General features: G+C 40.5%; 1 protein-coding gene across 5 annotated transcripts in view; it reads right to left on the bottom strand.

The window, feature by feature from the left end:
* Positions 1-175: 175 nt before the first annotated feature.
* foxp2 (forkhead box P2) overlaps positions 176-27,931 on the bottom strand; it is a 115,289-nt gene continuing 87,533 nt past the window's right edge. For 3 of the 5 annotated variants that reach the window (XM_033989397.2, XM_033989400.2, XM_033989398.2), the window contains 10 exons: positions 27,250-27,354; positions 20,161-20,248; positions 18,424-18,507; positions 14,211-14,421; positions 12,682-12,785; positions 12,424-12,525; positions 9,272-9,393; positions 8,744-8,813; positions 6,336-6,634; positions 176-1,930 (listed from right to left, as the gene is read on the bottom strand). In XM_033989397.2, coding sequence (XP_033845288.1) covers positions 1,774-1,930; positions 6,336-6,634; positions 8,744-8,813; positions 9,272-9,393; positions 12,424-12,525; positions 12,682-12,785; positions 14,211-14,421; positions 18,424-18,507; positions 20,161-20,248; positions 27,250-27,354 — 1,342 coding nt within the window. In that variant the 3' untranslated portion in view covers positions 176-1,773. Of the gene's footprint in view, positions 1,931-6,335; positions 6,635-8,743; positions 8,814-9,267; positions 9,394-12,423; positions 12,526-12,681; positions 12,786-14,210; positions 14,422-18,423; positions 18,508-20,160; positions 20,249-27,249; positions 27,355-27,931 lie in introns of those variants that run through there. The other 2 variants (XM_033989399.2, XM_055231635.1) reach the window with 2 other exon arrangements.

Here is a 27,931-nt window from a genome sequence, read left to right as displayed (position 1 = left end):
GTGTGCATCTGTTGCTGTTACAATTGTAAGTCCATGTTAATGTGTGTGCATGCGTGTGTACATCTCTTTGTGTGTTGTACTTCCTTATCCCATCCAGGGGAGGCAGAATTTTGTGTAACTTTGGTTTACTGAAAACAGAAATGACCCTTAAAGCAACAACATTTTTGTGGATGAGTGGATGAGTTTGCCAAGACAGACTCCCCCCTCCCTCTCTCGCTCTCTGGTCTGTATTAAAAAAGCAGGCCCTGTACATAAATAGTGGGTTTATTTTCTACCGTGAGTGAATGTAATGAGAATCTGATGAATTTAAAGCAAATATCACCTTGGAAATAGGTGACTTTTGACCTTAGAGATCCCCGTCTGCATGGCTATAATTAATTGCTTTGACACTGTAACCAAGCCATATCATTTCAACTTGAAATCATGACTTATTTGGCTTCACTAGATATTTTTTAGTTTGGTTAGTGATGTTTTTAGGTTTTCTACAATGCGGCTCAGAACATAAAACATCCCACTTTACATCACCAGAAAGCAAATAAAAAAAAAAAAAAGTAAAAAAAAAAAGTAAACACTGATGTGAATGTGTGATGCATAGACAAAATAAAAATAATCTTACAACAACACAATGACTCTGCACTTCCATTGAATACACAAATGTTTTGTTTTGGTCATAATCCACTTTTTAGCTGCGCTCTACCAGTCTAATCAAAAGTCACATCACTTTTTAACCTACAATACATCTGGCAGAAAACCTCCTCTAGTCTCCCAAGTGGACAAGTCAAATTACACATCAAAATGGTACCTCTCTCTTTGTATAGGGCTAAATGAAACGATCCCAGAGGTTTGTCGAAGGTAGTTAGCGGAACAAAGCTTCTTCTTCTTTGTACTAGTTTAAAGTTACAGAAGACGGACCAAGTAGAGTTTGGTGGCTTCTGTCGGTAAGCTATTGGCCATTGCTAGTGTTGGCTTTGGTTTCTAGCTGTTGCCTGTGACTGTTTGCAGGTAGACAAAGCTTTCGAACAAGGAGGTAAGAAGAACAGTGAGAAAAGGATGCAGAAATGCATTTGTTTTGTAAATGGTTTGTTAAACATAATTTTTTCCTTCAGCCTTTTGACAAAATCAATCATGTTAAAGACTTGAAGCTAACCCTTTTTTACTTTTTGTCTCTTTTTGGGACAGCTGCAAAACAGTCTTGGTACCGCCGTTCTGTGTTTGGGGAATGGCATTTACAGTTGGTGGTGTTGAAATGTATCTGGAAATCATAATAAAAAGCTGAAAATAATAATATAATAATACTGTTTTATAATAGCAACATACAGGCAGTGACACAAATTCTGAGACTACTCCTGTGCAAATGAGAACAGAGCAACAACTTGAATTGAACCAGCAATTGTCTCTAGACATTAACAACTACTGTGGGTTGGATTATTCACAAACATAAAACGTCTTCCTTTTTGGCAGTATATGAGGCCGCTAGCTTTCAGCTCAACATGTTTTGTTCATTTGTGTTTTCCCCGTTCATGAGTCCATCTTTATCCTGTGTGGCCACGCCATCTCTGTAACAGAGTCAGTTTTTCAGACATTTAATGCCTGTGGTGTTTGGGGCGTCCAGAGGGCTGCAGGACAGTTCCTGGGGACAGTTCCTGGGGACAGTCTCCGTCCGGATGCATGCTCAATAAATAGTCCGAGTGGTGCGAGTCACTGTGGTTGTGTGGAGTGGTTTTAGGAGGTCTGTGAGTAGTGTGGCCTGGTGGAGGGACACACACATGGGCCCTAGTCACTCCAGGTCCTGCCCTCCTCCGATAAGTTCCCCTCCTCCAGATCGCGCTCCTCCTCCAGCTCTGGACTGTGATTGGCTGTCGTCACCAATGACATCGGACAGTCCTCATCGTCCATGTTGAGAGGCTCCTCCTTCACGTGAACCGGAGGCCTGCGGGCAAGCACAGTTACAGTTACACACTTAAGTTGATTTATCAATTTTATGATTTCATTTAAATACATTAAATATGGCAGTTTCTTTTTGCATATTTCTGAATTTGCATTACTGAAATCTTTCTTGGTATAAAGAGTGGTCTAACATCCATTACATGCATTATCTTTTCCCAAATAACAAGCATGTTGTTGGGCAGACACTAATTCGACATGATGCCTCATGTCTACTGTAAGTAAGTGCATAAAAATTGCATGAAAAACAGGGCCCCTGTAAGGCCGATAAGCTGTGATGTTCCAGACATGTTTGGCATTTAAAAGTTTACTGATGACACCAGGTTGAAATACATGAAAAAGAAAAAAGGGAAAAAAACAGGCCACATGATAAATAATGGAGAATTTCTCATCCCTGATCCCCCTGGAGCAAAGGCAGAGGAGAGGCTTTTTTATCTAGTTAATAGAAAGCACAGCCACTCGTTAATATGCAGGGGCTGTGCGTGTCGCTCCTCAAGAGGAAAAACCGGCAGCTAGGTTCTGCCATTAATCAACTTCAGCTGCGGCAGTTGGCTCGGACACCATGATACATGTTTTTAACTCCAAATGGATGAATATCTTTAGCCACTGTCAATAAGCAGCGGGCAGGAGCTGGACCGCTGTGCTCTGGACGCCTCTGTCTTCACCACAACACAGGAGTGGGCGGAACAAGTGGTGTAGAGACCACTAACAAGAATAATAATACTGTCACATACAAACAAGGCACACTGTGATCCAGGGCCCGAGTCGCGAGAGGGGTTTGTGCCACGATGATAAATCTGACAAAACCTAATTATTTCTGACACATCGGATGCATCAGAAAATCCCCTTGGACTTTGAAGGAGGAGAGAGGGGAGCGGGCCAGTATGTTAGGACTCGCCTCGTAGCCGCTCTCCAGGGCTGTCTCCACCAGCGCTGAGGGAGGAGGAGGCCCTTTGAATTTGAAAATAATTTGAAAAGGTACAGATTTTATATTCAAAGCCAAATACTGTAAATTAATATTCTGATGTGGTGGGATGAACAAACCTCAGGATGCAAGAGTAGTGATAAAAAAAATCATGTTTGTGAGACCAGATTCACAGTGGTAGAAGAACCAGCTGACCTCGCACTACATATAAAAAACACATGATTGAAATGTAAAATGTTTTAATTTAGAACATTATTATTTATTGTTAATTAGTCATATTTTTTTATTCATAAAAGGCACAAAAAACAGCTAAATGTGACGCATATTTATATGTGTATAAATATAAAAAAATCCCTCTTTTTAGCTAGCCAATTTGATATGTTTTTTTTTTTTATTACTTAATTCAACTTTTAATGTATCAATAGATTACATATTAATACAATTATATGATTGATTATATTAAAAACTCTACTTAAATGAATAGAACATTGATTCAAGTGGTATTAGATGATAAATATGGCTCTTTCATTTAGTCAAACCGCAGCAATGCTTGGACATAGTTTTACACAGACTAGCCAGTGGTACTAGTAGTAGTGGTAACAGTGATAGTCGTGGACCGAATGCGTCACCCTGATAAACTGTACTGTACGCGTCTTGTGACAGATCAGGAGGCTGCTGTCTTGTCCGCTCCCGTGTGCTTTTAATATGCAGCTCATTAGGTGTTTGTGGGCCTTTGAACAGAAATATGCAGCGCCACATTCGCCTGACACTTTATTAAAATATGTGGATGAGCCATTTAGTACTTAATAGCCAGCTGCCATTATTGAGTCACTTAGGAGTAAACGCTGGACTTTGCGCTGTAATAAATATGATTTTTGTGTGTGTGTGTGTGGATGCGGCAGTCTCGCATCAGTCCAAGATTAGCACTAGCAATCATGCAGAGGTATGCCTGGGATGCAAATAAGGTCATTAGTCCGTGGGTGTAATGGTGGATCGTGGCTGGGGGCATGTTAGAAAGGTGCGGACGGTGGGGTGGGGGGGGGGCATGAGAGTGAGCGTAAGGGGCAGGAAGTCGGAGGCGAGGAGATCCATGGGCACAATCAAAGAAGATCTCACCAAGATTCATTCATTAACTCGGACCAAAGATGGAGGTCAAGACACAATTAGGCCTGACAGAGCTAGTCCTGCCTGTGAAAATACGCCGGCTTCAAGTAGATTTTTATATGCTTTATACTATAGAGGCTAACAAGACTTAAACGGATGTTTTAAGAGCACTAGATTGAAACATTTATTTTCATACAATTTACGTCATCTGGCTGTGGAAACAATGATGTTGTTTGTATTTATATTTTATTGTTAACCTGTTATAGATCATTCAATAAAAGTGGCATGACTGAGGAAGCAGTTTATGACAATTTATTAAGTACTGTACTTGGATCGACTAAAAACGGTCTTTTTGCCTGCTTTTCTTAAGTGCATTTGAAGTAATGCAACTGATTTAAATATGTAAATTGTGAAGAAATGTATAGATTGATCAGCACTCTTAAATCTTATAATGGTTTTATTGAGGATATATTTTTTAAATGTTTGATGTAAACAAATGCATTTAAATTTTTTGTTCCATGTTTGAAGTCGATCTTCTCCTCTGTAAAAGACTTAAGCGATAAAGTGTTGGTTAATTCACTTTCCCTGTGTAAGAGAGCATTTGGGTTTGAAGTGTACCCCTAAGGGTGAACATGTAAACACGTTGCCTAGCATGGCCCGGGGCGATCTGGTTTGGGTTTGAGATAGCATTAACCTTTGCACTGGGGGGCAAACCCAAAGTGAACGTAGTCTAATTGCTTAGATTTACTTGCTTATACCGGCGAGCCCCTCTCATGAGAAAGGCCTTCAAGGTGATGTGCTATTTAGTTTAGTGCTACAAGCCGTTACATTATTTAAAACCATCTCTGGTCATGGAAAACACATTTCTTCCATTTTGAGGTTGTCGTGGCTGTGTACGGGGAAGCGCGGGTGGGGTTGGGGAGTGGGAGGGCCAGTGTGACGGGTGCATCTAGCCTTACTCTACCAGTCATGTCAATGCCAAAGCTACGCGGACCCAACAAGGGGACCGAACTAGCACTAAAAGTTTAAATGGGAGAGGAAATACAGATTCTGTCTGGAGCTGTGCAGATTTTGCTTCACTGAACTCCCCATTTCAGCTGTAAACACGTCCTAATAGATTAATGTATATAGACGCGATAAACATTACTTTGCTCTCATGTGAACATAGGAGTGCATTCTTTGTCCATCTCCAAGTGCTTTGTGAACATGAGATTTTGATGGACAGCAGATATGTGTCATAAATATGTAATTTCTAAGTGTTTGTCTCCTTAAATGGGCACTACGTTAGCATGGCCCACTGTCACCATGGTCTGGCCCAGATCTTGTTTTTTCTCTCACAGTGGCATTACCAAAGCGATGGCAAGCGAGCGGAAGAGATTTAAAAAGTAATTAATGCTACGGCTGCTAAATATTAATAGGAACAGCCCTGCATAAAATATCGCAGCTAAAGCCCCGCAATGCATACAAGGGTGTAATTAAAGAAGAATGTGTGATCTGGACTATTTATAGAGCAGAGTTAAGCACGATTCAAAACATCAGAATCACCTCTAGTGCAGTGAAAGAGAGACAAGCTGTAAATTGAACCTTGCCCTCAGGTCCTTGCAAACCCCAGAAAATACAGCTACTGTGGGTTAAATATCAGGCAATTAAACTAACAAAGGGCACGAGGATGGTAAGTGGATTCAGAGCAGGGTGGAGGGGATTCGAAAGAAGGGCTCATAAAAATGTGAAGTGAAAGATGGTACGACAGAGAGATCCAAGGAGGTGAGTGAGTGTGTTTAAAATGTGCTTCCAAATAAAAAGGAAAGGCAAAAATGTACTGACTCTATAGTAGCATAGTCAAAGCATAATCGATACAGATACAAACTGATACCAAAACTAGTATCATAATACTCACTTGAACATTGATACTGAAAAAAAATTACATACACCATTCCTGAATAGTTTTAGAATGATCTTGATCAATATCAGAACTAGTATTAGACCAAACGGTACTAGATTGTGGTTTTTGTTTTTTTATGTGTGTTATTGTATTGTAAATTAATATTAAAGTTTTTGCTTGATAATTTAGAATCCTGTCAACAGTCCTGCATACTGTTTAGTAAACCAAGTGAATACATTATATTTAAGTATCATGAAGAGCTCTGTGAAAGTTATGCTTGTGAACATCTCTCAAATGTAGTCTATGTACTGGCTTAGGATTAATGTCGTAACTATGGTTACCTGTGGATGTTTAAAATATGCTGCATAAATACATTTGACTCTAAGGTTAATAATTTGTGAATAGTTTTTAGGATTTTAGTATATTTTTTGTATCAGTAACTGACACATTGACAACACAATGCTGTATCTGTGCACTCACATGTGTACAGGTGGGGAGTACCCGGGGCTGGAGTGTCCATTTGTGTCCAAGTGATCGAGCGTCCCGTTGAGCTCTTCGTGTGTGGACTGCAGCAGAGAGGGGGGGCTGCCTCTCAGAGTACCCGGCGGGCTGCCTCCTAACAGACCAGGAGGACTGCCCCCCAAGAGGCCAGGGGGGCTCCCGGCCAGCCCGGACGGATCTCCACCCAGCAGCCCGTGACAGCCCATGGGCCCTGTGGAGCCGCTGTTCATCAGAGCAGGGTTACCGAGCAGAGGAAGGGAGGTCTCTGCCAGAGCCGCCTGCAACAAGACACAGGACAACTTGAGACTGTAGAACTTTAAATAAGGAAACATACCCACGGCTGTGCTTTACATAGAAAGTGTTGAAATAAATCTCTCTAAGCTCAGACATTATGTACAGTATGGGCAGAATTCATGTACACTCATTCATTTACATTAGGGCTGCAGTTATTCTAGTGAGTGATTTATTTTTTGATTGCTCAACTCGTCAAACAAGAGCTTTTAAATATTATCGGCTTAACTAAATAAATGTTGAAATATGCTGACTGAAGGCTTCAAGATAGATTCTTCCCGAATAAAGTGGATTATTAAAGTAAATCATAAAAATATTGAAAATAGCAGTAGTATTTTGATAATCATTATCTGGACTATATAGACTCTAAACCACACACAAAAAAGACGTATTTATAACAAAGACAGTAGCATTATCAAAATATTACCATTACACATTTTTTATACTCAACCTGTCATGGTTAGTTGATAAATCATTTCAGCCCTATTGACAACTGCATGTATATATGTGGTAGTTGATTGAAACAAATCTCTCTCTCTTTATATATATTATGGTAGTTCATATCCATGTACATCACTCATTACATTTATGTTTCAGCCGTCCTTGTCCTTCTCCTATATATATGGAAATTAGCATTTTGCTAAATCTGGTGCAGCTATCTTTTTCATGTATCTGCATACTGTCCTTCAAATAAATAAATAAAATAAATAAAAATAAATACACACGCACACACACACCCACATATATATATACACACACACATACATATACATACACACATATATACACACATACGTACATATATATAATGCTTTTATATACACTAAATCTGTGCTGTGAAGAGAGCAGGCGCTTGTGACAGCTGTACAACTTAAGATTTGTGGAGAAATGAAGCATTGTGACACAGAGGCGAGTGGGATTTCAACTGTGACTTTATGCAAAGAAAGATGAATGTTTGATTAAAGTTAAACAAACATCGTCAGGGAGGAAGTGATGTCCGCAGCTAATAATGTAGGAGCAGACTAAACACAGAGATGCAGGTGTCAGAAAATGTTGAAGATTACTCAAATATTTAACAAAGTCATTATTAAAACACACTTGTCTCAGCACACATTTTTATTCTGTTGCAAGCTATTTTCTCTCCTGAGACATTTTGCTGACAAGCGCCTCCCCCAGGTGCCATTCAGATACCCCTGTGTGGTGTGGCTATTAAAAAAGTCCCCCAAAACTTTACCTCAAAATAATAAAAACTCCTGACACTTTCGCCTGCTGCGCATTAAAGTTATATACAGTGATTAAATTTTTAAAGTTTTTGCCATGAGCACCTCATCGGAGTACACTATGAAGCCAAATCATTTATGACAGCTTAGATAAATATTAATGCACATGCCCTTGCATTTGCACATCCTGCTATCAATCTAGGAGTGTCTGCTGCAGATGAGAGGAGGAGGAGAAGGAGGAGATGAGGGTGAACCAGTTTGGGGTGGTTCCTGATTTGACCACAGGGTGGCCTTGTGAGTCTCACCGTGGTAGTGAGGCAGACACAGGCAGATAAGGGAGAGGTGTAAAGAGAGAGAAAGAATGAGCGAAAGAGAGAGTAACAAACAAGAGAACAAGAGTCCAGCCTGCACATGAACTAAGGCTGTAGGTGACTAAAGGAATTATTGGTCGACTAAGCATCTCTGTACATTAATTAGTTGACCTCAAGGGGGACTTGTATGGTTCTGGTGGTGCTCTTAAACCTATTCTATATAAAAGTGAACTTACAAAACCACAAGAGATCATACAATTACAAACATTTAAGATCAAAACTACTACTACTATAAAACAGTGTAAAATGCTGCTAAAATGCAAATTAAAATCATAATTCACTCCAAAATTGCAATGTCAACATGCCTTCTCCTTTCTGTTGCGGATATAAATACTTTAAAATACCCCCCCAAAAATAACATTTTTTTTTTGGTTGATTAAGACACCATCTACTGATTAATCGACTAAATGACTAAATGTTTTTATCCCTGGCATGAACAAGAGTCACTCAGCACTTCTGTCTGTCACATACACACTGTGTTATGTTCACAGCTGAGGGCGCATACCTGTAAGCTGGCGTTTAGTGCAGTTCCATAACCAAGACTGGAGGGCAGGTTCTTGACAAGAGAAGGGCTCCTACACAAACAACAAACAAGTACGACAGGAAATGAGTCCAGAGTGCTCAAAGTGTACATTATATTACTACAAGGACAAGCACATACTTCAAATATTACAATCTGTACAGTGGATGCATTATGTCTGTATGTGGCATAATAAATAAGGAAACATATTTACAGCTGTAGTGCTTTACATACAAACTGTTTCTGTGGTAAAATAAATCTCTATAAGCGCAAAGAATTACATACAGTATGGTCAGAATTTACATGCACTCATACTGATGTACATTACTCATTAAAGATTCATGTCAGTCTTTCATATAATTAGATTATGTTATGGTATGAAACATTTAATATACACATTAAATTTATATTGTATGTCTATTAAACACTAAATATGTGTTGTGCAGAGAGCAGTTCTTGTTTTTGATCGCAGCCCTCCTCCTGCAGTCTCCACACAGAGAAACCCAGCCTTACCCTGTGATCTTCTGCGACCTGCGTTTCTGGTACTCCATCTCGTCCACGGTCCACACTGCGCCCTTCACGTTCTCCACTCGCACAAAGCACTTGTGCAGACTCAGGTTGTGGCGGACAGCGTTCTGCAGGCACAGGATAGACAGGTCAGAGCAGGGGCTAAAATGAATCACTTTCACTCATTAAACACCACAAAAAGGTCCAGGAAATAGATTTTTTTCTTGCATTTTGAAGAATTTCTCAACATTCACGCATCATTGATTTAATTAGTAAAAATTGAGTGAGAGCGAATGCTCTTACAAGTCCTGCACACAGTACATATCAATCAGAGTAAGTAGGCTAAAAGGAGGTAATCAGCATAGCGAATGGCTTATGGTAGTGACAGAAGTGGTAATGCCGGCCTTGATAATGGTGATGTCAGTAACCCTTTCTGCTCCACAAAAGCATTGCTCTTAATGGACATATCGCTGTGAAGATGACAGTAGAGCAGGAATAAAGACACTCATCAGGAACCTGGTGTGTGTGTGTGTGTGTGCGAGTGTGGATGTGTGCGTGTGTGAGGGCAGGTGGGGCTGGACACATCCAGGATTAGCCTGATCTGACATCTGTCCAAATATGCTCCTTCACACCACCTCTGCCCTCCCTGAGTATATGTCACACACACACATGCATGAACGCGCGCCCCCCCCCCCCCCCCCCCCCCCCCCCCCCCACACACACACAATGTCTATATCTGTCTATAAAAATCTTCATCTTGTCTTCATATTTTAATATGACTGCCTGTCCATAATTAAAACACATCAAACCTCACAAATAATAAGCTCAGCTTTAATATAGCTGCTGCCCATATTTATCATCTGCATGGCTTTCTGTGTACTGCTCTTCCAAGAGAAAAAGGGATTCAGAATAAAAGAAAAAAAACCTCATAAGCAGATCTCGCATCTGACCTGAAAATCCCAGGATTTGATTGATCTTAATGCCCATGGCTCTGAATATGATAATTTTAATATTAATGAGCAAATGAGCAGTTTTATTATGCATGCTATATAGTTAGAAGTAATACGCTTCTGGAGAGAGAAAGAGGAGATGTGGGGCGGGGGTAGATCCCTCTTTTCAGCTGATGAGACCAAGCCTAGATATTAAACTACCTTTCATTTGGTTCTTTTTTCAGACACATTCTCAGTGTTAATCAAATGACAAGCCCATCACTGATCATTGCACTAATGCTGACAAAGGACATTGTGGAGCCGCAGATGTAAATAGATCACTTTGGATATTGTGTGGGGAGGTGGACTCGTCTCACATATCTCTTTCTATTGTGGCAGGAGGAAAAACTTTTGTACCATTTTCATTAGTCATAAAACTCTAGAAACAGCAAGTCTTCTATGTGGCTGTGTTGTTTCTATAAATGTAACTACTGCAGTAAAGTCAGGGAGAACATGTCTTGTCCAAATATAAACTGTACCTAACAAACTGGAAAAGGGCACTGCTCTTTTTCGCCGGCCCTCCTGAATTGTGATCACACGCCCATGTGCTCATTTGCATCCCAAATCCAAATTAATTCACTTTGCTAAATCTAGTGCCGTGCCATGGTTTGCATGCAGATGAGAGGGGCTGCAGCATTCTCTCTCTTAGCGTGCAACAAAGGCTAAAGGCGCTAACATACGACGCACAGGGACCATAGGATAAAACAGAATGGACAGTGAGACGGGCTTCTTTATCTGCCAGCCTACATGCACCCGCTCCTGACATGGGGGGGGGGGGGACATTTTTAACATCTTTGTGTGCGCAGACAGGACAATAAAGTTGTACCGACAGATTTACAAATGACCTCTTTTGTGTAAGTAAATAAAGTATGTCTTTTTCATGACAGGCCAATTCTCACTCCCCTTCGTCTTTGGTTCCACGTGACCAGCCCCTTAACTCCTGTCTTCAGTCTATAAGCAGTATTTGTGTGTGGACTAGATGCTACACTATGCACATGGCAGGGAGCTGGTTAACATTCAGGCCGCCATCTTTCTTCCTAATTAACCAATGATATGCAAGGGAAGGTGGATCTGGGCAAGAGGAGGAGGGGTGATTCTCTTAACAAAAGGTGCTGATGATGGAGTGGCTGCTGTATAATTAGTGCATCAGAGCCCTCTCCTCTCCACGCCAAGCCCCTGCTATTAATTGCACTAAATTAGAAAACGATATCTGAGGCTGAATAATTCTTTGGGCTGTCATTTCCAAACAGAAAAGGCGTAATGGTGGAAAAATAAATAACAGGAAGATTGGGCTCTATTACGCCGAGAGGTTAAAGAAGGGGAGACGAGTGCTTGGAGCTTGCCACATGTTAATATCAGATTTCTTGTATTAAGATAAAGGGGCTATGTATTCGGTAAACTAGGTGCATTTGTGTTTAGCTGCAATACATTCATTTTTTGTCCATCTACACTTAAAGTAAAGAATGAGAAAATACAAATAGTTTTTAATTATTGTAAAATTCAGATATTTTGTGTTTAGTTCAGAGCTGACACCTTTTGTTGTTCTCGTAACTGTTTATGTGTTTTTGTTAATGTAACTGCTTTTGTATGTGACACTTTGTTGCTATGCCGACAAATTGATATGAAGGTTCTCTTTGTCAGTTACTGATCTGTTTTGGAGACTCTAGTGAGTTGAGACTGCTGTTGTTTTGCTCTTGTTTTGGCGTTGGTTACAGCCTACAATAGTTCTTGTGTTCAGAAACAACAACAAATGTTTATTTTCTTTCCAATTCCAATTTCCAATTCAATTTCCCCCCCCACATTTTTCAGGCAAATTAGTTCTTCCTGGTTTGAAGTATTTTGTGAGGACCATTCCCCATTCAACAGCTATAATAATTTAATTTAAATGCGTTATTTCTATAACAACAGAGGGCTGTTACAATGCCAAGTCGTTCAAATCAGGAAAGCGTTATGCTTAAAACCCATGAATAAGTAAACTTATTGCAACATTGGGCCTTACATTCGTAGTAAAATATACATTAAATATAGTTTGTGATTCCTAATTGTCCAGTGGATGACATCCAATGAAGTACAGTGTAATTGTGCATAGATTATGCCTGTGGTCTGTACTGCCCGATGAGTGATAGGTCATGGGAGTGTGGTGATGCAGAGGTGAAAGAGCAGAATTACCTTCCAGGTGGCAGCATTGCGTCTGAAGTAAGCGAACGTGCGCGTGAACCAGCTGTAGATTTCATTTAGCGTTAACTGCATGTCGGCAGAGTCCATAATAGCCTGAAATGAGATGACATCAAATAATGGTTTACTAACGAGACTACATAACCAGCACACACACACAAATGGACCAAGCAGCGCGCGAGAGAGCTGCCATGATTCATGCAGCAATTAATTTTAATCTAATCAGGCAAAGTTAATTTATTTCCCACTCACCTGTCTTATGAGGGTTGCATAAGTAAAAGGCGGCCTGACATCTGCGTTCTTATAAAACTCGTAGTTTGGGGCAATCTCTGGAAAAATAAATACTGTGTCACCACCTGAAATAATTGGTAAATTTTATTCCTTTAGGTATAGAAATTGCTCAAGGTTTCAACAAATTAAAAGGGGGAGGGGCTGGAGGGGAGAAACACAAGGGAGGGGGAGAGAGGAGGGGTGAGAGGAGCACATCAAATCAACATTTTCCATGTCTAACAAAATGCATTTTTAATTAATCTCCCTCACGAGAGATCTTAAACACTAATACATCCATAAAATGAGATCCATGTAGTTAGTTAGGCTGAACTTGAATAATTTATGTGTCTGCACGCTAAACACACTGCAAGTAAATATAAACATCAAAGACCAGCCGTTTCAAATGCAAAGCTTAACACACGGAACGTCTTAATGTAATAAATATTGTATTTTTAACTATTATTTGAACTTAATTAACATTCATGTAATATTTATGCATAGAGGAAGTTCATGTGTATTTACATATAGAGTGATTAAGCAGGCATGCTTTTATAAACCCAATAGACATCTCAGTACGTTAGACCAACTCAAAGCTGGGTCTGTGACTGTTTATGTCAGCATGTTTCACTGATGCATGCGCCGCCATGTTTGTGTGTTTGAAATCAATTATAGCCATTATCGGATGTGCAATATTTATAGTACAGTGCCCAGGGTGAAACTGGCTCATTTGCAAATTCAACAAGTTTGTATAAGAAAATTGAATAATGAAACATACATAGTCAGCACATTGGAATTTCAAACCAATGTTTGGACACCAATAAGAATTTGTGAATGAGAGACTAAAGAATATTTTAAGTTAAAGGCCCTATATTACACAAAATATGAGCTTTTAGCCATGATATAATGCTGTTATCTCCTCAAAAACATATCTGGAGTTGTGTTTTGTTTCATTCACAGATGTTTCAGTAATCCTGTATTATTAGTCTGTCTACATCTTCAAAGCTCTCTCTTTTCTATCTTGTGATGTCATGAAGCAGTAGTTTTCAATTTAACAGCCATATTTTATCTTTAGTTTAGTAGAGATCAACAAGTGAATGAGCTGAAATTATGTAAATTATTCTAGTAAATGTGTATGGAGTTTAAAAACACAGTGGAACACTTCCTGTATTACCACATGACATCCCAATGTGGAGTGTTTTCTGTTTGAGAAAAGAACTCCTAAAGAACACCTAAATATGCAGGATTTGTGTGTTAAATAATGAAACAAAACACAACTCCAGGTATGTTTTTGAGGAGGAAACAACAATATAACATAGATCAAAGAAGAGCCTAATATGGGCCCTTTAAATCTATAATCTCCACTTTTCTAAAAAATAACTTGAGTAAAAGGTCTTAAAAGATGAATGTGAGAAACGTCAAAGTGCAAAAGTCAGCTATTTGCCATGTTGAAACAGTCTGACCATCTGTTCATGTTTGTGTGTGCAGGTGCAGTGCTGAGTAGTTGGTCCTACCTGACGACAGAGGCATGGAATATTTGTCTGCGTGGCGTCTGCGCATAGCACCCATACTGGGCACGTTGGCCCCGCCCAACACTGAGGGCACCTGTGGCATCGCAGCCATGGGCGTGATGGGTGCTGTGGGCGTGGTGGGTGTCTGAGGTAAGTTAGGGGGCGACGCTGAGGGCAGGTTCTTTGACATGGTGACACTGGACACCAAGTTTAGCTGCAACGAGAGACAGGGACAGAGACAGGAAGAAAGAGAGAAAAAGAGAGAGAGAAGGAGCGAGAGGTAGAAAGTGGGAGAGAGAGAGAGAGAGAGGAGGGGGCAGGGGATAGAAAGAGGGACGGAGTGAAGGAGTAAGAGAGAGACAGATAGGGGCAGAGAGAAGAGGAAGAGTTATTTTGTGGTTCTCTGACAGAGCCGAGTGTGTGCTCCGCTCTGCTCTAACACAGCTGTGTTTCCACTAACAAGGCTTGTGGAGAGGAGCCAGCCCATCGCCACTAATTACAACCACCAAATTGTATCATAAGAATTCTAATTAGAGCACGCTGTTCGAGATTATCCAACGATCAGCCGGCATGTTATCCTGGCCCCATCTCTCTTTATCTCTCTATTTATCAGTCGCCCACAGCTGCCCCCCTCCCTCCCCTCTCCTCTGGCTCCTCTCCACACAGCCGTAATCCTTCCACTCGAGCAATGAGTCCAGAAAAGTCTTGTTTGCTGTAGATGTCAACTGGTCAGCGCGTGCTAGTCAACCACAGTCAACAATTTCAGGCCATCTCCTTCTGGACACTGAAGGTGTTGGACACTCTGAAGTCAACCCACTCACCAAGTCTACTCCCGGCTCAAACAAGAGCTTATTTAAAATGCAAACTATATATTTTTTTTCACTGGTAAGTTTCAGATTTGAATTGAATTAATCAAGCCTACACCTCCATTTACAGAAGCCATAACACGTGCACTAACAGGGACTAATAGGTTGGTTTAAAGATGGTAAACTATGTAACTTTAGGAATATGTTATTGCGTTGCCTTAATGTTTCACAGTATGGCATTAACCGTAACTATCTTGCATTTATTCAACTATAGGTGTTTTCATTTCTCCTAAATACCTTAAAAAATATTCTAATAAGTAGCAATATCGCTTTTCCACAAATCCTACTAGTAACTTGGCAATTGTGGCGTCACCTTCTTCAACATACAGTTAATGCAATACTATGGAACATTCTAGATAAATTGATAACCAAAGAGAGACACGCAGGTGATGGACGATCCTCCAGAAAAGTTACATAGAGAGATTGACCGAAATGTGTTTTTTCATGGCCGATGCCAATTGTTTGAAATACAGAGCAACGGATGACTGATAAGTTCTGCTGATTTTTTTGGGCCAATATATAGAGCTGATTTTGATTATTTTGCCTACATTATGTAATTTAAATTTTTGTAATTAAATGTTTAATTTTGTTTTTTGTTTTTGTTTTTTTCAAAAAACCTAAGTAGTATAGCACATTTTGTATAGTTGTCTCTTTGTATTAAAGTGTGTATCTTCTAGGCAGCTTATCGACCAAAACAAAATATCAGACTGTGCTGGAGATTTAAGGCTGATAGCCAATACGATAAAGTTCAAATATCGCCCCAATATATTGAAAAAACAATATATCGGCAAACTGATATATCTGTCACCTCTAACATGGTGCACCTTTAACATTTGGTAATACATTTAAAATCACCACATACAAATGAGAGCCAAGAAGCACAGACGCCAACAACCAAAATAAGTTTGCTAAAGCCAGCTGTCCCGGCACCACAATCACATCTTATCTTCATTGTTTTGTCTTCATGTCATCAGTGTCTAAAGTGCCTGCTAATTGTCCAATTTCTCCTCCACTTTTGCGTTCTTAGATGAGAGAATCTAACCGACTGGAAAAATCCTAACTGACCTTTTAGACTGTGCACTAATTTACTTTCGAATGGTAATGGCATTGTTACATATTCAAACCAAATTGGCCTAATTGTGAAATGCATTCCCTTGCAGGAGTTTGAATTAAAACCAAGATGAAAGACGGCGAACGAGGCAGTTTTGAGTGGTCATTTGTGCTGTGTGTTGATAAATAGAATCAAATGTCAAGTTTGAGACATTCCAGGGCAGATGGTAATTAGCTGACCACTTGGCGTTAATGAGCTGGTGCAGAAATAAATAGGGCTGACCGCATTTGGTATAAAGAGCTTTTGTTGAGTTGTGAGAAGATATATCGGTGAGGAAGCCGTGTGTAGAGGCAAATTCTACCAAATTAGCAACAGGTATTTTGGTTTTCAAAATGTACTTGTAATTATGTAAATATATAAAGGAAATGAAATACACAAAGTTTTAAAGATAAAAAAAAGCACTATTAAACTTGTAGTCTTACGGTTGGCTACTAGAATACACTCAGTTTCAAACTATATATGTATATATATATATATATATATATATATATATATATATATATATATATATATATATACACACACACACACACACACCCCCCCACACACCCCCCCACACACACACACACACACACACACACACACACACATATATATATATATATATATATTTTTTTTTTTTTTTTTTTTTTTTTTTTTTTTCAAATGTACAGATGTAAATGTCTTTGCCCTTGAACTTGCCTTTTCAAAATCTCTATTTGAAAATATTTTGGGTCATAATCTATTCCACCTTTTTACCGGATGCCATACCTTACCTTACTGTTGATTTACCGAGGCATAAGACATATCTAGATAACATTCTGTTATCTAGATATGCCGGAAGTTGAAAAAAGTACAATGTCACACTGTCTAATTTCCGTCTGCTTTTCTGCATATAACCCAGGTTTGGTCAGTGAGGGAGACTGGTTTGCAGAGATGGTATTACTCTAAACTTGCCGCATTGCTGACTTTGATTCTCATCCATCCATAGCATGGCCAAAAGGTAGCATTTAATGAAGTGCAATTCGGGGAATAAATGGGGTCATATTGGAGACAGTGCAGCTGTGGTGTCTAGCATTAGCCTAGCGTTGGGGAAAATAGGGCTTATTTCTTGTCCTGACAGTGTAATAAATGGAGACCTTTATATTTATCAAATGGCTGCTTCTATCTCGAGAAATGTGGCGACATGCGGGCAATTGAAATAGTCTTTTGTCTTAGGCCTTTTCACTTGTGCTGATGATACACTTGCAATCATCTAGTGCATTTTGCCTCCTCTTAAAAAACGGGGCCGCCTTAAAACTGAGGACTTTAACTGTGCGTTTAAGGATTCTGTCTGAATTGCCCCCACCATCAAATGCAATTAGCTGCTCTTTCATGTGTGCTTTATGTAATGCAATACTTCATTAGCATCATTCATTCATATTCAGGCTCGGATTATAGGCAGCAAATTCTTTATTGGACGAGATGGAACCAAGCTGCTGGAGTTTTGAAGATTAAAAAAAAGGCTAGAGAGAAACGCAGTGAGAGAGATTGAATAATAAAAAGGGAGTTTGATTCCTGATGGAATTATGGGATAATTATGCTGTGATTATCTGCATTCCATGATGAGAGGTGATGAGGAAAATTATTCTATTGAAAGTAGACACTTACTAAGCAGCAGCAACATGCTAAATGCAATTTAAACTCAAATATTTCAAAACATCTAAAATTGGAAGACTAATGTTTACAGAAACGAGTTGGTTGTTCGAAGTCATATAATTTAAAGTAAAATACAACAGAAAGAAACATTATTTGTATTACTTCAATGACCTCTTTGTATTTGGGATTTTTTTTCTTGAGCAACCAATTTCATCCAGACTGCGGGTTTACGTCAACACTGCACTGTCTTCAACACTTAGGTGTAATTTTCATGTGTTTGTTGTTAAAATGACATGTCTTTTTCTCAATCATTGCACTTTTGAGAGCTGCTGCGGCCAGTGAGCCAAACAGCTATCAGTCGCCAACAGGTTGTTTTGGCCATTATATCTATCACACAGAAATAACCCAGAGTTTGAGCCAAGGACTTACAGCTCTGCCATCTAATACACTTCTAAACTCTATTGTCTCCTAACAGCGCTAAATCACTGATAAGAAGCACATGCAAGTCGGTATTACAAATCCCATTCTCCTTCCATCTGCCTCAGCCGCTGCCTGCTTCAACTGTTCATTTTCCATCGTTCTGTCTCAGTCTGTTTATGGGGCCAGAGCAATATGCACTCACTGGTTTGGGAGAGGACTTGGGTTCCGAGGGCCGCATGTGCAAGTGGGCCATCATCGCCTGAAGACGTTCACGTTCCTTGGAAAGCTGATAAGAGAGGAGAAGAGAGAGTGCATTAGAAAGTATTAGGGTGAGAGGGGTAAGGCAGAGCGGGAGGGACACACAAAAATACATATCATGAGATGGTAGGACCTGAGATAGAGCTGGGGCAGTTTCTGTAGAATGAACAAAAAAGTTGGATGGAAGCCAAGCGTGAAACAGACATAGGCCAGTTCTCCTGGTGATGTAAGGAGAACATGAGAAGCCAGTGGGAGCCAGGGAGGGGGTGCCGACAGGTCAGGCAAAACAAATAGCATTTCATCTTTTTGTCAATAGCAGAATTTAGGTCAGCGGGGCCCTGACAGTAACAAGCTAGTTGGGCCATAAATTAGGCGGTCCTGAGTGTCTGCTCAAAGTCCTGTGGACACAGTTAGGGGGATGGAGCGCAGCCAGCAGCTGCTGAAAGGTGAAGGGGTCTTCCAAACAGGGTGCTGGGCAGCCCCGCCTCCCTGGTCCAGTTAGTGGCCCCAGCCATCGCCTATCATCAATCTAACTCAGAGGGACTGACAAGGAGTGGACCCTGAACGGCTCACCCCCCACACCCTCATAACCACCCTCATACACACTGTGTAGACCAGCGCATGTGCACGCTCAGAGGTGTGCACGGACAGAGCTGGGCCTCATTACTATGACGGCTCTCATGGAAAAACAAGAGGGAAAGAAAGGAAAGAAGGGAAAGAAGGGAGTGGGCAATGAACGAAAAGGGAAACAGACAGACAACACCAATGCACCACAGTAATTGGTCACACTGTAAGTGCAGGCTTCAGTGGTTGCAATGTTTTCATGAGTAAGATCACAGAATGAGACAGAGTAAACAACATGCTGCTCTGAGCTCCTGCTCTGCATTACAGTATAAGGGCATGACATGTGAGAGTTTGACCTAAAGGAACAGCTATGTACAAAATATAAGTCTCATACTTTAAAGAATAGTCTGTAAATACTTAATGGGCTTTTATAAATGAAAACCTCCAGCAGCTCCCAGTCAAATGCCTAGGTTTAAAAAGAACTCCAACAATGAGCCCTGGTCTTCTTTCACTGCTCATAATGAATACTCCACCTCGCTCTCAGTTTGAGCCCACTTTAAACATACATATCTATTTGTTTCTAAAGTCGACGGGCGCATGTTGGCAGTGCTGAGTAATAATGTCGCTCAATCAGCGCTCTCATTATCTCGCCAGCATGACTTCTTAATAAGGTCACGCTCCACCTACTGAAAATAGTTCCCTCCTTTTGAGCTTTCTTCAGGTGCAAAGTGCAGTTAATTAACACAGCAGACCGAGAGAGATGCGCTCGCTATTAATTGGATGGAAAAAGAGGGGGAAAAGAAAGCAGAAAATAAAGCACACATGCTTAATTCAATTAAAACAGCCATAATGGCTTTGGTTGTAAGGCTCAGGGATTCTTTTGTTTAGTGTCTTTGTTGGATTCTGCAGGTCCTGCTTGTATGGAGGTATTAGTCAGACCACATGGTGGCCATTCTCTGCTCATACAATAAAAAATATAAAGTTTGACTGGGTGATTAGGCACTTAAATTAAACATCAGCTTTGGTGAAAATGACACAATATATATTCTTTATATAAAACTTTCATACAAAATGTGCAGGTAGGAGATTATTGAGAAAGAACAAGGAAAACTCTTACTTGTATTTCCAGCTGCTGCACAACCTGCATCTGGACTCGACACTGGGCCGTGCTCCTATCGTCGAGGGCGTGCTCATTGTTTAAGTGTCTAAAAGAGACAAAAACAACATGTTAGGCACCAAGTCCTAAAGTATAGTAGGAATAAAAGAATAGAAGTCCTTTTCTTTTTCACCTGATCAGAAATGTGGTGGATGATAATTACAGTATCAACTCTACTATTGTTTTGTTTTCACAAGAATAAATCTATAAAAAAGACAATTATCTATAGGAACCAATAGGCACCATTGTCTCTGAGTGAAATAATGTAATTAGAAGTAACATGCCTGTGTAGTGCCATGTTTAACATGACAATAGGCCTGCACCAGTTTAGATGGCTAACTTCAGTGCCCCCCTGAGCGTAGCTTTCCACAGAGAATAAAAGATGCTAGCCCTGCAGAACGGCTTTGTCTCCTTCGTTTACCGAAAACAATACACACAATTTAACACCAGCAACATCTGACACACAAAGCAGCTCTTCAACTGGAGGTGCATTATCCAGAGGCAGACATATTAAATGTATCTGGTGTGTTCGCCTCATTAGAAGGAAAAAGCCAGTCACACAGCCATAACAGTCAATGAGGGTTTTTGTCTTGATTGGATTTTGTCTGTAGGACACAAAAGAGCCTAACCATTAAAACAGACCTCTATTCCTTTAGCACACATGCAGACAACACAAGCACACACACTACAGTGCAGTACACAGATATGGGGCAAAAAGGGCTTCTAAAGTGTTGTGATGCTGGGTAATGAGCCTCTATCTAAATGATCATTGGTGACAAACTCACAAAGCAGGCTTTGAGGAGGCCTATGTATGAAATGCCAGAGCTGCCACTATATCTGCAGTAATTATAGGTTAGCTTGCAGACCCTTCAATGATCATTTACAGCACTGCCTTCAGTGCATTAGTGAGTACAAAATCCTCCTCTCGCCACTTTTCACTTCTAACAACACACACTTGCTTACATTATTGTGAACTTGGAACAAGCTTCAAACACTCTGTGCCACAAAATACTCCTCATTCTTGTTTATCTGCCTTGTGCAAAACAAGACAACTGAGTGAGGAGGTTTCATGGCCTGCCAATCAAAACATGAATGCCGCCACTGCAAACACAATAGCCCTCAATTATAGAGCGCACATTTAAAACCACTACATCTGCTTTCTGTTACCATTTCAGCTCTAATGCGCAGTTATTTTTCATTATAAATCAAGAATGAGGTAGCCTTAAAACATGGAAAGTGGGTGGAGGGGGTGAAGGGTGGATGAGTGAGGGAGGGACAGACCGGTGGAGTCTCCAGCCCGCTGCCTAATTGCTGTTTCAGAATGCGCATGCAAAAAAGGGGCATTTCATTAATCATTTAATCACGTCCCTCGCAGGATGAGGGAACTAATGTTGCAAATACCCTTTTCATTTCACTGCCCATAATACTATCTTATGCACTTGATGTATAGCGGGTGTCATGAATTACAGCTGCTTCAAAAGCACAGAGCGAGCTGTGCGTGTCCCTGAAGAAACCTCATTACAAAAATACAGGGGGAAATCTTTATTAAGTTTAGCTCTTATCAACACCATGTTTTTGTCTGTTTGTATGTGAGTATCTGTGTGCTCATTGTGAAAGCAAAGCTCTCTCCAGGCTCTTCTTTTCCTCCACACACACACTCCACTAGCGGCCAGTTAGCAGGACGATTACAGGCAGATTACTACATGCATTTATAAAATATTCAAATGGCAGCGTGTCCTACTGTGCATTAATAATGCCACACAAAGACACAGGCAATGGGATGGACACAGATAGAACAGAGGAACGCCCAGGCCCTGGTGTGTGCACTCTATGTCTGAAAATGCAATTAAACTATAGGCCAGTTTTTAATTACTGCCAATTAGCTTTATGTGAATCAAAGGGGGAATATAAGGTGATTGTTTAATGACCGTGTTGCCAGTGGGGTTGCAACCATTTAAAGCTATTGGACCCTGCTGACTGCTGTTTATGTTTACAGTTTATGGCTCATTTCAGCAATATTGATTTCACTGTTCAAGAGGGTTACCCATGTGAAGACTGCATGAGGGCAGCAACACCGACTGAGCCAGATCTGGAGGCATGTTAGTTTTAGAGAAATCAAAGTAAACAACACAAAACACACATATACAAGTGTTTTTTAAGCTAACACATGGTTTAGACAGACATACGATACAACCACTTTTTTTCAAATCCCTGATATGGGCTTCTTTGTTATTACATCCTCATGTTTTAAAGAAAGGGGAACAAAAACATCTCATAGGCTTTTCCCCACAGCCTTGCGTATGAATATGTATACGCCATCAACATCCACTAAGGGCCTTATAATAAATCTACTCAAGCCAAGTGTGTACGGAGCATACAGCTCTGCTAATTGTCTGTGTGTATTATCAGGGGCTATTGCAACGGCCCCAGAAGAGGACAGCAACTTCCCGCCCCATACACAACAACAGAGGTAGCTTCAGGTCTGAATCCACACACATTCATTAGTCAAAGGTATACAAATGGACACCTATGCGACTACACAAGCATAATGGTATGTACACAAGAATCCACACACACACACAGATACACTCCCCCCATGGTGCTAGTGCATATATAATGGCCTTCGTTTTAAAGGTCTTGTCACAGTGCACAGACATGTGGAGGGGTAGAGGGGAGTGGAGCTATCCAGGGGCCAGGGTCTGTCTGCCTGCTGCCTGCCTCTGTATGTGTGTGTGTGCGTGTGTACGATATATAGAGACGAAGACACTTGGCTGCTGCCTTGTGGGTTTAATTAGCAGTGGGTTACAGACACTAGCGTTCAGGTTAGCGGCGGAGCTTGCCATTTTAACATGGAGCCTGCCTTCCTGCCAGTAATAAGGAGAGTGGAGTGGTGACAGAGAGTGGAAGAGTTAAGTGAGTGTGTGTTTATGTGTGCACTGGATCTACTGTTTCTCAATGAGGAGGAGGTCAGTGATTAAAGAGTGTGTGGGTAAAAGACAAGTGTGTGCTCGGTGATCAACAGCTAAGTAAAAAGGGCTGGGCCCATTTATACTTAACGTACCCTTACTGCCACAACAGATGCTTACATTATTTGACTTGCTTTTGATTGGTCAATAAATCTATTAATAAAGTAAATACAATCATCATATGCTTAAAACATCATTATGAGTTCAAATTAAAGGGGAGAAAATACTGTACTAAAAATTGGATGTATTTGTTTTGTATTTCATTGGGAGTTTTATAACGTAACTTTTCTGGTGCAGGTTCCATCACCTGCTTGTCTCCATGGAGATTTTGTTGCTTTGCGTAGAATGTTTCACAGTATGGCATTAGACGAATCTACCTCCAATGAGAAAAGCAGGTAAAGCAACCAAGCCCAGTTACAGTTCAAATTGGTGGAGAGACAAGCCTGCTCACAGTAAAAATGCATGTTTTTCAATTGTGAGCTCTAAAATACCTGTAATTTAACTGCAAAATAGATATTTTTAACACAGTGCTGTGGAACATTTCAGACAAAGCAATAAAATTTCTATGGAGACAAGCAGGTGGTAGACCTTCCTTCAGAAAAGTAACTCATTTCACCTTTTATCTATTCAAACCAAGATCATTTATAAGTTATTTTTAAAACAGGGCTGCTGTACTGTGTTGAAGTTAACATAATCTGATTGGCCGAAGGCATGCCCAAAAACACATTTGAAAAGCTGCTGCCTACTTATGTCTTAAATGCTGACAAAATAAAATGTATCTAAAAACAATTGAGGTTGTGCTGTTTTGCTGCATCTATAACAACCATAAAAGAGATCATGCACATACATTAGCATCTTTTCATTCTCTAACACAAATAGACACACACCCTCCGCACAAGAAACACTCCCGACAATATTATTTCATTTTGAACTTCAGAGAGATAATTCAGGGAGCCAGCCACCTCGCGGCTACCTTTTCCAGGTGAAAACACTTAAAAGAGCATTGAAGAGCTATTAAATGCTGATCTTGACAAGTTTCTTCATGCAACAAAACAAAAGATGACTAAACGTGTCACCGCCGCCGCGCTAGTCTCCTACAGCGAGACGCCAGCTCAACTCGCCCCCTCCCTTCGGCTCGTAACACACACCCAACTACCAACATCTAAACTGTCATCTGAATGTGACACCCTCTTTATGTAACCCCGTTTAAACTGTGTGTATGGGTGTGCGTGTGCGTGTGTGTGCTGGCATCTCCGACAACATGAAAGCCCTCCCTCTGACACCGACAATCACTGCTCCAAGGCACGCCACCGAGCAGCCATCTTTGTTCTGATGACGGAGCCTGCCTTCTTTGTTGGAGCGTGTTTTTCAAGTGCTGACTGGGTTACAGTATGGAAGCCAGCCTCTGACTTGCAGGGCTGCGTTGAAGGGGGGGCTCATTGTTCAGTTTTGTAGGAGCAAATGTTCTGCCAACCTGTGCTATCGCTGTGTCTTTTAAGTATCAAGTCAACCTGCGTTCTCTTCATCTGCCTCGTTCAACCACTCAGTCTGGCTATGCTAGGCCTGTCACGATATCACATTTTGAAGTGCGATACATTGCTGAAGAAAATATAGTTGATAAACGACAATACTGAAACAAAATTAGGACACTGACAATAACTCTAAATCAGGATGACCTCATTAAAGTTATTTGTAAGTTTATTCGTTTTTCTGTTACTAATAGATGACAGACGTAAAGCTTCTCTCCCCTCACCTGGTCTTTGTGTTTGCTCTCTGGTTTTCTTCTGTCAGGCCAAAGCTGGCACATTACCAGACAGCGGGAAAGTAGATAGCGTCTAGTGTTGTTATGTGAGAATACAACAGAGCCAGGTCAGCCTAATTACAAATTGTAGCTTTAAACTATGTTCTACATGCAATAGGGTTAAAAAAAAAAATTAGCTGAAATAAACAGAATGTATATATTCAACCCTCTACAACTCAAATCTTGATGTAGTACAGAAAAATATCAAAAAGTTCCTTAATAGTACAAAAGAAAAAGCACCTATGATAAATATTGACCCCGAAAAAACTCATTGTTCCATCTTATTGAAGTCGATATAGTATTTATTGTAACAGGCCTATTCAGAGTTGTGTCTTCTTGTGCAGTGGCTTACCAGCTTACCTGAATCAGAGCTGTACACCCATTGGTACAGTGAAGCTTTGCCCCTCACCTAAATAACCAGTTAAGCTACCTATACAGTGTATCCGCAGAGCACACAGGCTTATGAGGGTTTGTGTGCTAACAGAGCGAACAGAGCATGATGTCTTCTTTAAGTAAGTGTAGCGGGGTGATAGGACATGATACCGCCAAAACTGCTAATCCGATACAGCCATGCCGCCTCACACGTTTGCTGCTCCAAGCTGCAAGGCAAACTCTTGTACCTGAACTAGCGCACAAGCAGTAGACCGGACATCGTATTGTATGTAGGATTTTGGTTTGAGATTAAAGAGTGACTTAGAGAATCATCCCAGATTATTCCAATGAATGGGATGTACTGGAAAGTGTGTGGCGGATTTTACTCCCAGGATAAGCAAGGGCGAGTTTGAGTACTGGCTGCGATAAAAGTGGTTGCAGCAATTGTAATTCTTGGAGCTTTTGTGATGTGCTAATAAAGTGTTAAAATGCAGCTAATGTCCTGTCATTCTATGTTTATAGGAGCAATTTATTTGGCGGCTAATGCGGAATTAGCAAAACATGACCTAAATCCATACACTGTCTCCCTTGGGTGAACTAGTTTCGAGTATCACTTTTTTCCCCTCTCAAGCTTATTAACGTCACCACTGTAGAGAAATGCATAATTTGGAAAATATGCCAGAACAATGTCCTGATTTCGAGAGTTTATATGAATTCACATGGACATTTACAGCCTGTGAAAAACACTCACCAGATCGTTATTTCACAGTTAATTACAAATCTAATTAGAATATTCAAATTAAAGCTTTCCCTTTCTTTTTCTTCTGTGTGTGAGCAGGGGGCCAGGGAAAGAGGGATAGTGAGAAGAGACAGAGATGGAGAAAGAGGGGAGAGAGAAAGAACGGATATGGCAGCTAGACTCTGAGTGAGTGGCAACGTGATAACCTGTAATCGCCAACGCCGCAAACACCTTCTTCCTTTGATGTCCCCCCACGAACATCCAGGCAACAAAGCCGGCCAATTACAAATGAGCTAATTAACTAAATTGTTGATGGAGCATGAAGAGTTCATTCGCTCTGGCGCCTGCACCATGACAACAGTGAATGGGGGCTTTTGTTGAGGAGGTAAGTGTACGGCCGAGCAGGTTGCCATTGGCTTTTGACGTTGTTTTCTCACACAAACCTATCAGGGCTATGAACAGTGGGAAACAGATTTGTTATAGCACAAGCTTGACTCCTCACAGCTTATATTGAACTCTACAAACTGTTGTGTTGGGAGGTCAGTATGACTTTTTATTGATGTTTTTTTTTTTTTTGTGTTGGGAGGTCAGTATGACTTTTTATTGATGGTTTTTAGGTTCTCAAATGTGATGATGACACACTCCTAGATGGGGCCGGCTAAAATAGAGCCTACTGATTACCATTACCATGAAATTTCCAAAAAGTAAATTCACATATGCTTAACCTGATCATTTCTATTAGTGACTAGACCCAAGAACATGCTGCATTACACCAAATATCAACATTTTAACAATATTGGCATCCGTATTGGCCTATAAAATTTTATGATGCCCTCTGAAACTCAGCAGATTGTAATCGTGTCTTCTCAATTGTCATGAAAATCATCTTCCTTCCTTCAACCCTGCATACCCTCCCTGATGTGATCCCCTTTTGTCTGGGTATTGAGAATGTATTTATTTATTTGGCTATTACCTTCCAGGGGTTACCACATAATCGACATTAATTTGCATTGTAATTTGCCATAAGTTGTACACAGGAAAAACATCTTCAATATATCTGTGTAAGAAATAGTCCACTTCCTTGTGAGTCCGTGTATTCCCTTGTATTCTTAGAGTCCACCCATAAAATGTAGTATAGATTGAATTTATGGTGAACTGAAACATCCACTTACTTCAAAAACTGTCCAAAGTCCTCACAGATGCTTTCACAGCCGGGCCATTTACACACACCATGACCGTAAAGAGGGTGGGTTCCTCCATTTTCTTCATGTAGTGAACTGGAGACATAGTAAAAACACAGACATATAATAGTTAATAGGGGAACATATACAGTGAAATACAATGGATGAGGTTTCCTGGATATTTTAAGAAGGCTCGTGTCCACTTAAAATCAATAGAAACAGGTCAGAACACTTCAGTAGTTCAATAGTCAGGGTTACTAAAAGATTATGAAGAGCAGTTTAACAAAACGCGTAAGGAATCTGTCTTAAGCCTTCACTGCCTTTGCGCCTTGTAAAACCATTATGGGGAGGAGGGGTGGAGTCTTTCAAGTAAACATTAAAAACCCAGACAGCCATATAATTTTCATCAGGAGATTAATACTGTGTGTAACTTATGTTCTTTGAGGACGGGGGGAGAGATGGAGGGGGGGGCTTTTTCAAATGGCACCCAAATAAGTTACGACCCTGCCTAGACAGCTCATCCTATTAAAGATGACAGTTTAACCTTTAGGCTTGGCACGGGTGCGCGAGTGTCTGCGTTCTGGGATGTGAATGAAGCTGGGTAGTGTATGCTGGTTGTACAGGCATTTGTTGTGTATGATCTGTAAACACTGTGACAGAGCTCAGAGTGTGT

The sequence above is a fragment of the Periophthalmus magnuspinnatus genome, chromosome 23 (assembly GCF_009829125.3).
Source record: "Periophthalmus magnuspinnatus isolate fPerMag1 chromosome 23, fPerMag1.2.pri, whole genome shotgun sequence".
Lineage (NCBI taxonomy): Eukaryota > Metazoa > Chordata > Actinopteri > Gobiiformes > Gobiidae > Periophthalmus > Periophthalmus magnuspinnatus.
Note: the sequence above shows the minus strand (reverse complement) of the source record. Positions and strands in the feature narration are given on the sequence as shown.